Below are 15,444 nucleotides of genomic sequence, written 5' to 3' on the forward strand. Positions count from 1 at the left end.
ATTAGGAAAATAAGCCTTTGTTTAGAGCCATGCTGCCAAATCTTGATGGTAATGATTGGCCTTGTGATATGTTCTGAAGGCTAACGAAGTTCTCCCTGTCAGAGTGCCAGAAGGAGCAAAGTCCAAAGGCAAGGACCTCCAACAACAATGTCCTGCTTATGCTGAAACCTCAGAAGTGCAGATCCTGCACTTTAAACTCATCTTTAAACCTATTTACTCTAATCTGAGCTATCAGATATGCATATACATATCTATACTTTTCATATTTTATATACTTTTAATATACATATAAAACCACTCACTCAGGCTCTATAACAGCTTCTACTTACAGGTACACAGAATGGCAGAGAATTAATCTGTGAATGAGAAAAGGTGTTTGCACCTATTTGTGTTGCAGCTCACCCCACGTGACGCTGGCTGCAGCCCACAGACTGTGTCATGCTTTTGCTTGTGGTCCCACGCTATAGTTTACTGCATACCTTTGACAGCATGATCCAACCATATTGGGATGGAAAGTAATTCTTAATTACAGGAGTCAAAGTTTGCCAGTTTTGCTTTTATCAGCTGCTTTAGGAGTCTTTCCACTACAAAGAAAAGCAGTAGTCCCTGGACTCAGGGAAGTTCTGTCTGATATAACTATATACGGTCAAAAAATCTTTCAAATTAATTTCTAATTGGTGGGAGTCCAATTAAACTTTGTTGATGGCATTTTCTTTGAAATCAACTGGTACTTGTAGCCCCCAAAGTCAGGTTATTTCCATTAATTTTAGAAACATGACAAATTTTTTACTGAAAAGCATGATGAAAATATATCATAGAACCTTTTACAGGAATATTATTTTAACATCTGTTTTCCATGAGACAGACCAAACTCCTGGTGCTCTACTTACAGGCAATAAAATGATGGAAATTTAAATTTTCCTCCTTTTTTATCCCTTTTTAATAGTTTTGATAGAACTCTTGAGAAATCTTTGTCATTTCCTAAAAACTGAACCCATAGGTTAAAATAGCCAGTAAAGCATTCTAGCCAATGCAATCACAGAAGTTATCCTGGAAACAGAGTTATCATTGCTGTGTCTCCATCTGCTGATAGGAAAGATCGCTGCTGAAATTTCTGCTGTTTGGATTTGCAAAACTATTTGCAGGTGATGGTCAGTGCAAACTATTTCACGCTTGTTTCTGTAGCAGCATTTGTATAAAAAACAATAGCTGTATATCAAGTCATGCCATGAATTGTGATGAACTAAATTCTGTGTACAGTAACAAACTGTGCATAACTATTACATTAAAATACAAATGCTTAAAGTAATATTAGTAGTTGAAGCTAAGAACACTCATTAGGGAAGTGTTACCTCAGTACAGCGCTCAAGACCATGCTGAATTATCCACAAATGAAAAAGGAATTTGTATCCTTCATGGAAGGAAGGAACACATGCATCAGAGGCACAATATCCATAACCACACTACATCACAAAGAGCACAGCATTACCAAATATATCTTGGTTCTGTTCTCTTTAAAAGAAAGGAGTAATACACCAGTATTAAAGCAATAAACAGTGCAGAAGTGCTTTAACTGATTTGAGACAGGAATACTAGAACCTGAAGTGTTTCATTTCTAATACACTTTTCTAACATTTTAAAATACCGTCTCCACTCTTCACCTGCAGAAAAGTTTTAGTACAATTACATTAAGTTCAGCTGAGACTGGGGTCTCAGGAGAGCCCTAAGTCAGCATATAGATCTGTTTTAATTTATTTCCATTTTTCCTTTATTCTCTTTATCTTCTTCATTCCTCATTCACTGACCCTTTATGTGATTTGATTAGAACCAAGTAGTTATCTCCAGTTTGATTTTTCTGTGTTCAGAGAGAAAATTGAACCAAATATGAACACCCTCACTAGCGCAGATAACAAAAAGTATTAACTCCACAGAGAAAAGCAAAGTTAGTTCCCTATTCACACACTTCCCTAAGAGTAGTCACAGTTCTGTTCCATCAGTTGTATTTGCTGGCGTTTTTAATGCAAACTGCTTATAATGAGCAGCAGTTTGTTTCAAATCATTGAAGCTTTTTTGGTAGCCAGACAATACAACTACTTGATTTGATCTTAACTGAAGGGGAGTGCACTTCATTGGGAAGGATCTCTGAAATCCATAGTGGAGTTATATGGAAATATAGAATTCAGTATTATTCTGCTAATCAGGAGAAGCTGCTGTACAAATGTCCAGGTGTGGGCCTCACCTCCAAAAGACTTTTTGCTTTGCACATTCCCATACAGGTTCACTTGAAGCATAACAGTTGACGAATGGAAGAGGAACAAAGCCATGATTTGTAGATTTGCTACAGCTGTGTATCATCTTTCAGACCCCTGACAATAAACCTACTTGCATTAAGCCAGGCTATATTCATACCATGGATTAACACCACCACCAAGAAGTTTCCTTTTGTCGCAGTCCCTTGGCACATATTTGCAGGAACATATTTTTCTTCCTCATGTCTGGAAGGCAAGACTGCCTAACAAATAAACAAATTAAAAGAACACATTAAATCACTCTGCATAAATGAGGACACACAGAGTTGGAGTATCAATAGCCGAGAATCCTGCTGAACTGGAGCAAAGCAAATTGCTCCCTAGTGTAATTAGGTCTCTACTAGAAGACAGCAGGAGTAATTTAAGAATGTTTTAGCCTTAAGGAGGTTGCTAGATGCTGTGAAATAATTGTGTACTGTCCCTAAAACCATGTGTGCTGTATTTCTTTCTCTTAGGAAGACATTTAAACCGAGAACAAGTGGCCATGCAGTTATTTTGCAGCTATGGCATCATATGCCCATAAAGCCAACGTACCTACTTTTGTGCAGTGACATCTGATGGAACCTCAGATCTTAAATATGCTCAGAGATTAGCCTGACTTTCTCTCTGCCCTGGGCAAGGGAGCTCAGAGCCCCCCAAAAAAGGTCTGGACAGGATTTTACTATGTGGCTCCCTGTTTACATTTCTGAACTCTTACACTACATCACTGTATGTAAACACAACAGCATACCTTGTCCATGAACAAGTGGTGTAGCTGTTTAGGTATTAATTGATCATATTCTGTAGTCCACATTAGCAGTCAATAGGGTTTTTTTCTATTGCATGTTTACCTGAGAAAGCATGTATGCACTTTGACAGCCATCAGTGACTTTAGACAAAAAACATTATTCTTCACTACTTTCACTGTTCCTCTGCCTCCAAGTTCTTTTAAATCATAGTACCTAGTAAGCAAAGTACTTTTCATATTAAAATGTGTACTGACTTATTGCTATGACAAAAAGGAAAACTAGTCAAAGTGCCTTCCTAAAAATATTGACAGAGAATCTAAAGCATTATCATCAAAACTCATTAGGAAAAATGAAAAATATTGCTGGGGCATGAAACATTTTAAAAATGCCTTTCAAAGGTTAAGATAAAAGCCATTCTTGAAACTGTAATATTAAAAAAAATTTTAAAGTCATTTTTGAAATACTGAAAGTTCACTACAGAGCTAATCATCTTTTTTACTACAGTGAGTTTTGGTAATTTGACTCATAGCGACATCTTGTGGCCCATGCTCTTTTTGGATGACTGATTTTTTTTTTTAGTTATGTATTATTTAGTATTATATTGTATTACATTGTATTACAGAAGCTATATCACACAAAACAAGAAACTGGGTATACATTTTACAAATACTAAATGCTTCCTATTCAAAAATACCTTATCACTCTATTCTAATGTATTTTTCCTTTATTAATTTTAATATGTAATAAATTTTGATGCTGTCATCTATAGATATAGATATACCTACAATGTCTAGCTGTGTATATTTAGAACAAGAGAAGCATATTCTAATCCAGTTTTCGGGAACATTTTAGTTATGTCATTTTTGTGAAAATACAAGAAAAACAGTCTTTACCCTTTTGCATCCGATCTAAATTTATGGAAATACAAAGGATAGGAAAAGAAAACAAAGATCTAATCAATCTTGAGCTCACTGCTTCCTAATCAAAGGCCACATTTGAGGCACACTTCATTCCGGCTAAATTTACAAAATTCATTTATAAGTTTTATTTAAACATCATGTATATCATTTAAAATATCATTTATAAAATCATACCGTAGGTTTTACTACACCAAGGCTGTTTTGTCCATCTTTGAATAAGGCATTCATTCAGGACAGATTCTATATTCTTCATATAAGTGACAGACATCACCACAGAGGTAGAGATTCAAACTTAACTGCTGGATTAAAGATATTTTTAAGAATTCTAGATGAATCGGTGCATGTATTTAAAACACTCACTATTGCATTAAACAAATTTTTTGATTTATTTCAAGCATTTGAACTTGACTTGATATTCGGCTACTGTATTTAATACAGCAAAAGCAAAGTCCATGCAGGAAAATAAAATCCTAGGATTTTTAATACTGGAGTAATTAAAAAACAGTGGGACACAACATACCTGTGTTGAGCTGAGCTTTTACTAACAAATTGATCTTAGAAGTTAAGGTAATACATTTGAAAATACTTACTAAGATGTAATACTTACTAAGATAGCAAATGGAGTAATTATTGAGTGGAGTACATATGTATTGCTCAATTCTTTTGCTTATTTAGTCTCACTTGTGAATATCAAGAACAGGTAAATAGCTTGCTGTATATTTACTAGTGACAAATGTCTGCATAAACACTTTTGGTGTTCTTGAATGTGCCAATTGAATGAGGATGGTTAAATCAAAACACTAACAAGTGCTTATCTTTCCTAGCTTGTTTTGAAATAATGTGCCAACAAGTAAACAAGTTTGCCTTTACAATGCCCTTTTTAAAGGAGTCTGATGATGTTTAGACTGTAAGAGAGAACAGACTAAGGGGCATATCTTAAAGGTTTAGGATTATTCAGTCAAAATTTCTATTGACATCATCAGAAATTTGTCCAAATGTAACAAAAGCTTTCAGGATGTGGCCTGATATTTTTTATTTCTGCATACTTTATATTGAAGGCTCATTACCAGCAGGGTACCTAGAATAATACACAATCCCTGCAGACAAGCTGAGCAAAGCTCATAACAGAAAGAGTTGCTCTCAAAATTCTTATTAGAAGAGAAACCCAAAGGAAAAAGTCCCATAGGCAACCTGACAGTAAAGTTTAAGGACCAGGATGACCTCAATTGTCTGTAGGATACAGGGCAATAGCCTTAGTTCTAATAATTTTATAATACAGGTGTCAACAAAATGTTGGCTAAAACTGAAAAACATAACAAGTATTACTAGCTAACAGATACTTTCCCCAGCTTATTTTAAATGTAATAAGAATATTTTCCTCTTTTTTGCTTTCACTCAAAACAAAATTATGCCTATGTTAACTTTTGCTCTCCTTTCAATTGTGTTGGCAGAAGCAGACACTGTCTTTGAAAATTCTGAAACCCTGGGGCAATTGCCCTCCGGAACAAAGCAAACACACTTAATTCTTAAGAAATCATGAACTTCACACTGTAGACAAACTTATATGTTCTTAATAGACTTATGCGAGAAAGGCTTTTTTGTTCTGCAGACATTTTGAGAGACTTCAAGAAAATGTCGGCATTCCGTTGTAGAGCAAAAACCAGTCTTTTCAAAATTAAAACAAGAAAAACAGTGATCCTGACGTTACAGAACACACAATAGCTTCACTACTTACATGTCACCCATACAAGTACAAATAGAGTCTCAGTTGGATCTTTGTGCTATAATTACTATCATGTAAAATTCTTTTGAATTTTGATTTTATTTTATTTTTCTTCTTTTAGTCTCTGGCTCTGTTTATTTAAGCTGAAACTAATAGAAATATCTTTGGTTTTCAGATTTTTCCTCAATATCCTTTCTTTTCCCCACTGTGGTGGGTGTTTCCTCTCTACTTTTATTATTATTCTCTGTCTCCACTTGACTTTTTTATTTAATTTCTCTGACCTTTAAATCATAACCTGTTGAGCAAAGCCATTTGGCTTTACTCCATGTTTAACTTTTGAGGATTCTGTCCCTCTCCCCAGTAGTCATTGCCACAGTTTATTTTCAGTAAAGACCATGTGCTAAATAAATGTTCAGATTTTTAAACAAGGATAAGCACTAAGAGAAATTACAGAAAAATCCAAAACAAAGCAGCTCATTTTCAAATATTCTTCATTTGTCCATAGGAAAAAACAAAAAGCAAACATCCCCTTCCTCACCCACACCCCCCCTTCAGACACTAATCTAGAGGTGGATCAGTGCCCCATCTGGCCAGCTGCCAGTAGAGCAAGCTTTTCTTCATCTGCTCATTTATCATTTTCCAGTATCTTCCCAACTCCTAGGAGGGACCAAGGAAACATGTTATCCTCTACCCGGTTGTGTACTTGTGCTGCACCAGGAAAGGCAAGAAATGGCTTAGTTCGTAATTTTGAATTTTGCTGTTCTTTGGAGTGGGGGTCGGGTGCTTAGTTCAGTGCACTACTTCATCCCACTCCACTGCCCTGTAACAGTGATGCTCAGGACACTATTAGGATAAACAGCAGGTTGTGAGACTGGACTTTCAGTTAGCCCTGCCATCTTTTTTCCAGACTTTTGTTTCAAAGCATAAACTTCAATTCTGAATGGATCCACTAATAATGGATCTTAGTGGTTCTAAATGAAGCTCTGCAGATCTTAAGCTCTTCCTGTTCATGCAAGGATCACACCATATCCAAAAAGAGAAAGAAAAAAAAAAAACCCTGCATATATATATTTTTTTAGATTGGAGGGACAGATACTGCATAACATCATCCAGGGTTGAAGTTCCTGGGTCCCAGGATCAAAACCTTCCTTACCCTCCAAACACTAGCATAAGATTTTGACACTCTCAAGCCTCAAGCAATACCTTATTCTCAATGTACATAGAGGTATCTGTGTACAGTGAGGAAGGTGCAAGGAAGGTTAACTTTCCATAACTGGAAGGTCTTCTAGATATGTTGTACCACTTTCACTTGCCTGTCCATCTTTCTTACAGCTTTCTCTGGTACAAAAATGCATGCATGCACACCGTCTCGGCTGCTGTAGCACGCAGGGGGAGCTCTCTCCTATCACATAGCCTGCATTCCTTCGCTGTCCAGGGGGAGTAATTCTTTCACTGGAAAGAACTGCCTGAAAGCTGCTGTGCAACTGCATACTTTTAATGTTCTTTTTTCAACAAAAGAAGTTGAAATCTGGCTTCTTTAAGAAATAAAATATGACAGCATCTTTTTGCATCAGAGTTACTGACTGGCTCTGGAAGGGAACCATCTAGCTTCAGCAAATGCTGCTACTTCTTAAGTAACTCTTTTTCCCTGTTCAGTCAACATGCTACCTTCTCTCTAGAGACCTCAACTTTTGGGGGTGGGGGGGAGGGAGGGAAACGATTTCTGGTCAGTAGAATAAGAGGAAATGGGCCTGGAATGGACAATGGGAGGTCAACATTTTGTACTGGAGTGTACCCTATACCAGCGGTGAGTCCATACTAGCATATTCATTATTAAGCTTGTGTTTAAACATACTCAAAAAGGACACTATTCTTTAGCAAGTAATAAGTTATCTAGCAATAGAAAGCATTCAGTCTGTAAAATCTAATTTGGAATACTTTTTGATGTTTAAAATAAATCTTTTTCAGGGTGTGTTGTGAATAGTGCTCCAAGCAGAAATTAAGCTCTATCTCCTCTTAGCAGTTATTTCCCTGCTTGAGAACAACAACAGCTGGTCTAAATTTTTATATTCTTCATGGCAACCTCAACAGGAAGAAACTGTAGGGTGGCATCAGTGTTGCTGAGAGTCTCTTTTTCCAGATTTCCTCAGTGGAGAAGAGGAGCAATACTGAACATTATTGGTGTTCCAAAAAAATGTACCAAGTGCAAAACTCTCCTTTAGCTGGCAACTGCGCTAGGCAAAATGAAGGTGGCTTCTTGTTAAGGTGTGCCTAACCACATCTCTCCAACTAGGCCTGCTTCAGTCCACAGGGAATACACAATAGAATAAATAGCAAAAACTTTGTAGTCCTGGTCAGCAACAGTAGCAGTGCACTGAAGAAATTATAAGTAAGTCACCTATGCCTGGTTCACCACATATAGGGTAAAGTACAGCAGCTGGCAAGTATCCCTGCCATACCCACTAACTGTACAAAGCAGTAAGCAACAAGGTGCTAAAGAGTCTCTTATTTTTGGATTCTCCATTTAAGAAAGTCACTCCAAGATCTCACCACTCTGATAAATTATAAAATATCAGCTAATTTTCAGCCCAGTTTTATTCAGTTGGTTTATACCCATTTCATCTTGGGTCACATTGTCCTTTAGTTTAGCTCTTTTCCTGCCTGGTTGTTTACCACTACCGTGTACTTATAAAAAGGAACTGTACTGCCTTCTAGACTTTATTTTGCTAAACTAAGCAAGCCAAGTGCTTCTAAATGCTCGATATACAGACTCTTCCATCTGTCTGGTCAGTTTAATAGCACCTGATCAGCTTACATCCATCTTTCTTGAGCAGGGGAGATGAAAATGATCAACAGCATTATGTCTAAAACTTACTGGAAATACTTCACTTAATGTGTAATAAGATTTGGGGGTTTTTCACTGCAGCTCCGTGCTGATAACTAATGCATACAAATCTTTCCATTTGGTTTTCAGGTAGTGAACGCTGCATTTATGACAGATGCATATTATTAGTCTATAAATAAATGACTTTGGGCATTATATTGTTAACTTTCATCTCTCTTTTTTTTCCCAGCTATCATGTCATTCTTTCTTTAGGATATTTTGGTCTTCTGTACCATCTACACTTTTTAGTAGCATACACCTACTGTTATGTGCCAACTTAATGAAAATTCTGCTTGAGATTCACCCAACAATAATCCTTTAGGAATGCTACAGTTAGCTCCTTCCCATTAGTTTTTTCTTGAATAACTGCCTGTCTCCTCTCTTGCCCACACTGTAATTCTTGTAGTATTAGGGTACGCCTTCTCCAGTGTAACTTGTACATTGCCCATTGTTAAAAATACCTGGTACTGAATTCTGAATTTCATCAAACAGTTGGTTTTGATTTCTGGGATGGAGAATATCTAGTCTGACCATGACGAGCTCAAGAGGATCTTTGATTTTTACATCCATCTCATTTGCAGCTGTTTTCCAACCTTCCATGTTGCTTTTGCTCCTGTACCTATGACACTTTTCAAGCATTCATTTAGTATTGAGACTCTGCTGAAAGTATCTAAATTACCCCTGTGCTTAGCAACCCCATTTTTTTCTTAGTTCTGTTGCTTGTTTGTTTTACTATTTATTCTTGTTTCCTTTATAGGATCTAACTCAGCTTATATTTTGGCATTTCTCGCTTGATCCCTACACTTCCTGACCTGAAAAACATGTCTTTCCCTTCAGACATTGAGACATCTGTGAAAAGCTTCTATCACTGCATCACAAAAAAACAAACCAAACCCCAAAACAACTATACATGCTCCAACTATAGTTCACAAAATTTTCAAACTCAGCCAAATCAAAATCAATTTTTGCTAGGACTCAGTTTAGCATCTCTTTTGCCCAAGGGCTGTTTCCTTGCCAAGTTGTTGCTTTTGCTCCAACCCCTTTCAGCATTCTTCAGAATGTTCAAAATTCAAGTATTTATGAATCAGTCTGCATGCATATAAATATAAAAGGTAGAAAAAGAAGTGATATGACCAATCAAATTCTAATACAACATACTTTGAAGAACAAACTGTCCTCCCTTCTCCAATTCTACCCCTAAAATTCTGAGGAGACTATTTCGGGTACATGTGGAAGGGAAGGAGTGCTACAGAGACATCTGTAGACATCTATCTTCTAGACAAGTAGAAGGTTTCCTGCTCTGGGTATAATTAACTTAGCCAGTATTCTTAAAGAGTATTATGCAACCAAAGCATTGATTGTTATACCCAGAGCTGAGAAATCACTATAGCATACTTGCAGCATTCGTGTGGCTTAGAGGTTTTCGTAAGTTGTTCTTTTTTAAAAAAAAGTTACATAAACAGTAAATCTCCTTTGAACAGGAGAGATTCTGCAAATAAGCAATTCTAGATACTTTTACTATCAACATCAGCAATCCCTTTTCTTTGGGGAATTTGGGTATGATATGAAAGTTGTGTTCCATAAAATGAAAACCAAAAGGGCTCCGTACCACAGCAGTTACCACACCTCACTTAGGTAATACTAAACCATGCTAAACGCTGTAGCTTCTAGGTTCTGTACTGCTAATTTTGCTTTTTAGCCTTGAGCTCCAAATAAGAATCTGTTCAGAGCCATTTTCTGTTATATATTCTGTATTCTAATCCTTGCTTCCTGTGATATTTGAACTAAGCAGTAGGCATGTTCGCAGATCAGAGCTGCAATGCAGGAAAACATGTTTGTGCTAAAAGAAACTGGTAGGAGGGTGAGCTCCTAGGCTGGGCAACAAAGGGAAAAAACAAGAGGGGTGAATATGTCTGCAGGACACGTCTGGTCCAGCATCTCTGTTCAGAGAGATTATGTTGCCTATGAGGAGTTAGCAGCTCTTGCAATTACATTGGCACACCACCTTGGAGAGGTGAGCAGTAACAGTCTGTAGCTGATCTGCCAACAACTGGTGTTCTAGAAGAAGCCTGGATTTTATTAAAGGCCTTGGCTCAGAACCACAAACAAGACTCTAGTTCAAAGCCTGTCTCTAATATCATGTATCAAGGTTTCTGACTGTCTGAAAGAAAGACTCTTGAAAAGGACTGGATTACTACAGACCATTGAAAAAACATGAGTAAGATTTCTCAATTAGGAATGTAGTACTAATTATTCTTTTTGGGTCAGCCTGGGTGGGTTGGCTAATTAGCAAAAGTAATATACCCATGTGATTGGCCTGGAGTGTGGGTGAGGTTCCTGGAAGCACCAGGTGATAAGATGCGTGGGTGGTAAAATCAGGACAGCTGCAGTCAGTGACTAGAGAGGGAGAAATATACCTTCAACAGAAGATGCACAAAGTCTCTGAACTTTCAGAACAGTTAAGGTAGGGAAGCAAGTTTCTATAAGGTTTATTGAAAGTTTAAGTTAGCATAAAATAATTTGTCAGATGGAGAGATAGGCAGATTGCATAAATACTGGTCTTGTCACATCAAGTCAGTTAGGTGGTGTGTGTGATAAAGCCCACGACCACTTCAGTGTAAGGACAAATGGCAGACTTACTTTGGCTTCCAGGTGTGGAGGATACAGAGGACTATCAGCTCTTATTTTAACACTAAAGTAGATATGAATTTAAATCTCTAGCCTATATTTTCAGTTTCTAAATAAAATATGAGCTTAATCTACATAATGTTTTACTTTTGCTTTAGTAGAAAAAATAGCAACACTCATATTCTCCTTAGCCTTCCTCTGGCTAAAAAAGGAGATATAAAGAGACAGAACTATACAGATTGTTTTATGGCCCTTTGTAAGGCTAGGAACCTTATCACATGATAATAGTAGCAATGTTCATTAAAGAATATTATGCATGGTTTCTGCTTTCTAGCAAAAGTGAGATGATCAGTTCAGTCCTCCAGAAAGAAGCTATTGGAGGCACTTGAACCCAGATATTCATACTTTCCCTTTAAGAGCACACTTAATGTGTCATACTACAACACCAAAGGAATAGCAGGCTCTCTCAGTAATAATGAGCATCCAAATGCCCTAAAGGCGTACAAAGGAAGGTGCCAGGTGCATCAGAACAATTGTACTAGAATATGAAACGAGTTGGTTCCTCCAGGGCAACATTTCAAGTTTTCCAGTCTCTGTACTAATTTCCTCAGTATCCAGAGTTCCTGATGTATATACATACGGCTTCAGTGAACTCCAGTGCATTATACAGAGCAAATACCACACATATTTAACATGCCACCAAAACATGCATAGGATAGAAAGTCAACTTTTACATGTGGTTCAGAAAATTAAAGGAAGGAGACAAACAAAAGAGAAAAAATTTTAACCCACCTTAAAGCAATTCAAAATTTTCTGGTGGCGGTGTCTTTCTTTATGAAGTTCTCTTCTTTTCTACATCCATCATCCATACATTGGTGCTTACCAAGAACTATATAACTGGGTCAGTTATTATGAGAATCAGATTTTGCCACATTCATTTTGTACATATCATTTTTACCCCTGATTTGGTCTTCCGAAGGCTGGTAATTCAGAATAATTTGAATTTTGAACCTGTCATACCTCCTTTTGTTTATGTAGCTAAAGTAGACAAAGCAATCTGGAACAGCTGCAATAGTGTTGGTGTCTTGCAACCTTTAAAAATTACAATTTTTAGATTGCTGTGTAGGAATTCTCATCATTAGGAGTGAGATTTATTTCAACAGTTCTAAGATCAAATACAAATTTATGAGAAAAAACAGTAAATTTTGCAAGAAACATTTTAAATTAATTTTACATTTACTATTTAATACATTCTGGGCTTTTTCCCTCTTGACAGATGGCAGTTTAGTTTCTGGATCCTTAAAAAAAAAAACTTATGTCCAGTGATTTCACATATTTCTCTTTTTAAAATATTAGAGATGGGCCCAAGGCAAAGCTTGGATTCAAATGCTAATGTTCCCAGAGGGTACTCCACTCCAAGGTTTTGGTTCGGGCCCATCTCTTCCTCTGGACAAGTATACATTTGAAAATGATACTGCCAAATAAATCTCCTTTTTTGCAAAGTTAAGTATTACATGTGTTTCTAATAACATGTCAGATGGAGTAGCATGAAGTAATTTCAGTTATTTTCATTATTTGTCTGTGGTTTTTGCTTCCTCCTTTCATTTTGCTTTAGCAAAACAGCTAACCTAGAGTAGTCTACCTCCCTTCCCATTTACAGTTAGAGAATCAAAGTGAAACTACCACTGACAAAAATTCTCCAGTGTTAGTGCCTCCAGCTGCAAGGCAATTTAATTGAAAATAAGTTATTTCTTAAATTACAAAAAGTCCACTTTCTATTCAGTCTATCCTAAAAAGAGAGCAGAACCAATGTGATACAGATAAGTGGCTCAAGGTGCTAGGAACTGAAGGAGAAAGACCATACGCAAATAGCAGTGAGCACTCCTGAGGAAGGCACTCCTTATGTCATGCTCACATGCTACAAAGGGAAAGCAAATTTATTTAAGAGCTCAACTTTGGATTAGTCCAGGATTCATATGTCACAGCAGGCAGCAACTAAACTAGAAAATGTTATCTGGAATAAATTAAAATTACATTTTCAGCTCCAAACCAATAAGGAGATTTCTAATGAAAATAAAGACAAATTAGTGGAAAACTGGAACCGAGCTACTCTAATTTTTTCTCTCTTCTGTTTTCAAATGTATTTTCCAGAGTGGATCACTAAAGGAGCCAGAGCCAAACAAAATCCCACCTCAGCGACCACCACCTCAAGGTTGTTTACAGTACATTCTCGACTGTAATGGCGTTGCAGTAGGACCAAAACAAGTCCAGGCTACTTAGATAATTGAGAGTAAAAGCAAGGGTTAAAGCAAAAAAGAAAAAAAAAAAAGAAAAGAAAAGGAAAGAAATGAAAGTACAATCTTACAAGCAAACATACCAGTTTTGTTCAGTTTTTGCATTGTTTCAGTGCTGACCTGGACTGTGTTTTTTCTATGCAGTGTCAACTATACCGTCTGGTTGTTTACCTGTTCATGTCTGTGCGTGTAATGCTTACCTACCTTTCTCTGTAAAACTTGTGATTTCAGGGCTGTTGTCAACAGTGTACAAAGAATGTGCCTCTTTAGAGCTCAGTGCAACTGTACATTATGGGTGGTTAGACAGTATTTTTTGAGTATTACATATCGTTAAGTAAAATACAACTGAGGTTCAAATCTAAATACTTTTGCTTACTCTGTGAGTGTGTGCGCACTATACTCATAGCCTTTATTTTTATGTGCGTGTGCATGACTAATAGGTAGGTGATCCAGATATATTTTTAAAAGTCTAGAGGAGAATTTGCTAGTGAGGCTTTTTATTTATAATTTTATAAAGTTTGTTAACATTTGAGTTTTACTTATACGGAAGAAGTGGAACTCTAGTATTTCAATGACTCCATAAGATATGATACTGTTCTTCCCAAGCAGTATTTAAAATATCTTCTATTTTACATACTGGTATTCATATTTTTAGTAATTCTGCATCAAATTATTAGCTACAAAGCTATGTAAATGGGCCACCTATGTGCAATATCTCAGTGAAAGCGTGAGTATGTATCTTATTTGAATTAAGTAGTTCCTTTTGTTGTCATTCTGAATTAGTAATCTATGGTGATTTTATTGAAAACTAATGCAAATACTTTCAAAATATTTTATTCACCTAAGGGTTAAATCCCAGGTTGTTTGGTGGGAGGTACCTCGAGGACTGTTAAACTTCCTGTAATAGCTCATTTTTTCAAATAATGAGATGTTGGGAGATGGCAGACCAAGGGACCTTAAACCAGCTCGGGATCTAGCCCTTTGGTTGGAATGGAAGACAAAAATGTCAGCTGTTTCCTTTACCAACACGGCTCTACTGTTTTAACCTAGAAATATTAAGATACCTATAAAGAAAATTCAATCCCAGGATTATCCACATAAACAGGGCTTATAATAATTGCTTAAAATCTATCATGCAAAAAGACTTGAGATGCCTGACAACTGCTAGATTTTCTGTAGGTATATTATTTATGACTTTTGCCACAATTTATTCTGTAAATACTATACAAATATACAAGAAATATACAGGCAGGCTGTTGTGAGAAACCTAGCCTAGAAACACAAGCTACACAATGCTAGCATACCATAAAACTTTGTTGTGAGCGAGCCACAAAACTACAATTTTAATTTAGCATATGTACAAAGATGAGTAGTGGCCATTAGTTTAGTGCAAACAATTTTGTTTAAAGGGAAAACAGCCTTATGTTCTACTTCTGTTTTCCCTACAAACACTGGAAAAAAATTATCAATGAGAATCATCATTCTTAGTGTTTCTTTTATTGGTAAAAGCTGGCTGGTAAGGTGAGAATTAAGGTATGCGTTATTAGCTATTTAAATGTTAGTGGTAAATGCTATTGTTTATTACTTATCAGTAAAATACATGAATATTTTGCTTTAGTGATCAGCATTTGTCTGGGTCAGTGATCATTCCAATGATAGCATTGGCTATTTTGTTCCACGTTAAGAAAATTCCACTTAGGATCAGGTTCACAAATCCTTACCTCCAGACACCATAGGAGTGAATAAACCATACTGCCCTGGGGTGAAGAAATGAATCTGATGATCGATTTTATTTAAAGCAGTTGGGGTTTTTTTTCGCATGTAGTAGTACAAGTATTCACAAGTGCTTTTCACATGACATTTGTGAGCTGTGTGTGCAAAGAAGAGATGGGTGTTGCAGATAGGATTTCAGCATGTTGACTGTAAAGGATTTACAAGGGCACACACTATTACTACAT

The 15,444-nt window shown here is 36.6% G+C and overlaps 1 protein-coding gene and 1 long non-coding RNA gene across 2 annotated transcripts in view; one reads left to right on the forward strand and one right to left on the reverse strand.

Moving 5' to 3' along the window:
* SYN2 (synapsin II) overlaps positions 1–15,444 on the forward strand; it is a 202,437-nt gene that overhangs the window by 181,518 nt on the left and 5,475 nt on the right. Inside the window, exon 11 of the mRNA XM_064518835.1 lies at positions 13,344–13,404. Coding sequence (XP_064374905.1) covers positions 13,344–13,404 — 61 coding nt within the window. The remainder of the gene's footprint in view (positions 1–13,343; positions 13,405–15,444) is intronic.
* The window catches only part of LOC135329677 (uncharacterized), an 82,984-nt gene that overhangs the window by 32,077 nt on the left and 35,463 nt on the right, over positions 1–15,444 (reverse strand). The window lies entirely within an intron of this gene.

The sequence above is a fragment of the Dromaius novaehollandiae genome, chromosome 12 (genome assembly GCF_036370855.1).
Source record: "Dromaius novaehollandiae isolate bDroNov1 chromosome 12, bDroNov1.hap1, whole genome shotgun sequence".
Taxonomy (NCBI): Eukaryota; Metazoa; Chordata; class Aves; order Casuariiformes; family Dromaiidae; genus Dromaius; species Dromaius novaehollandiae.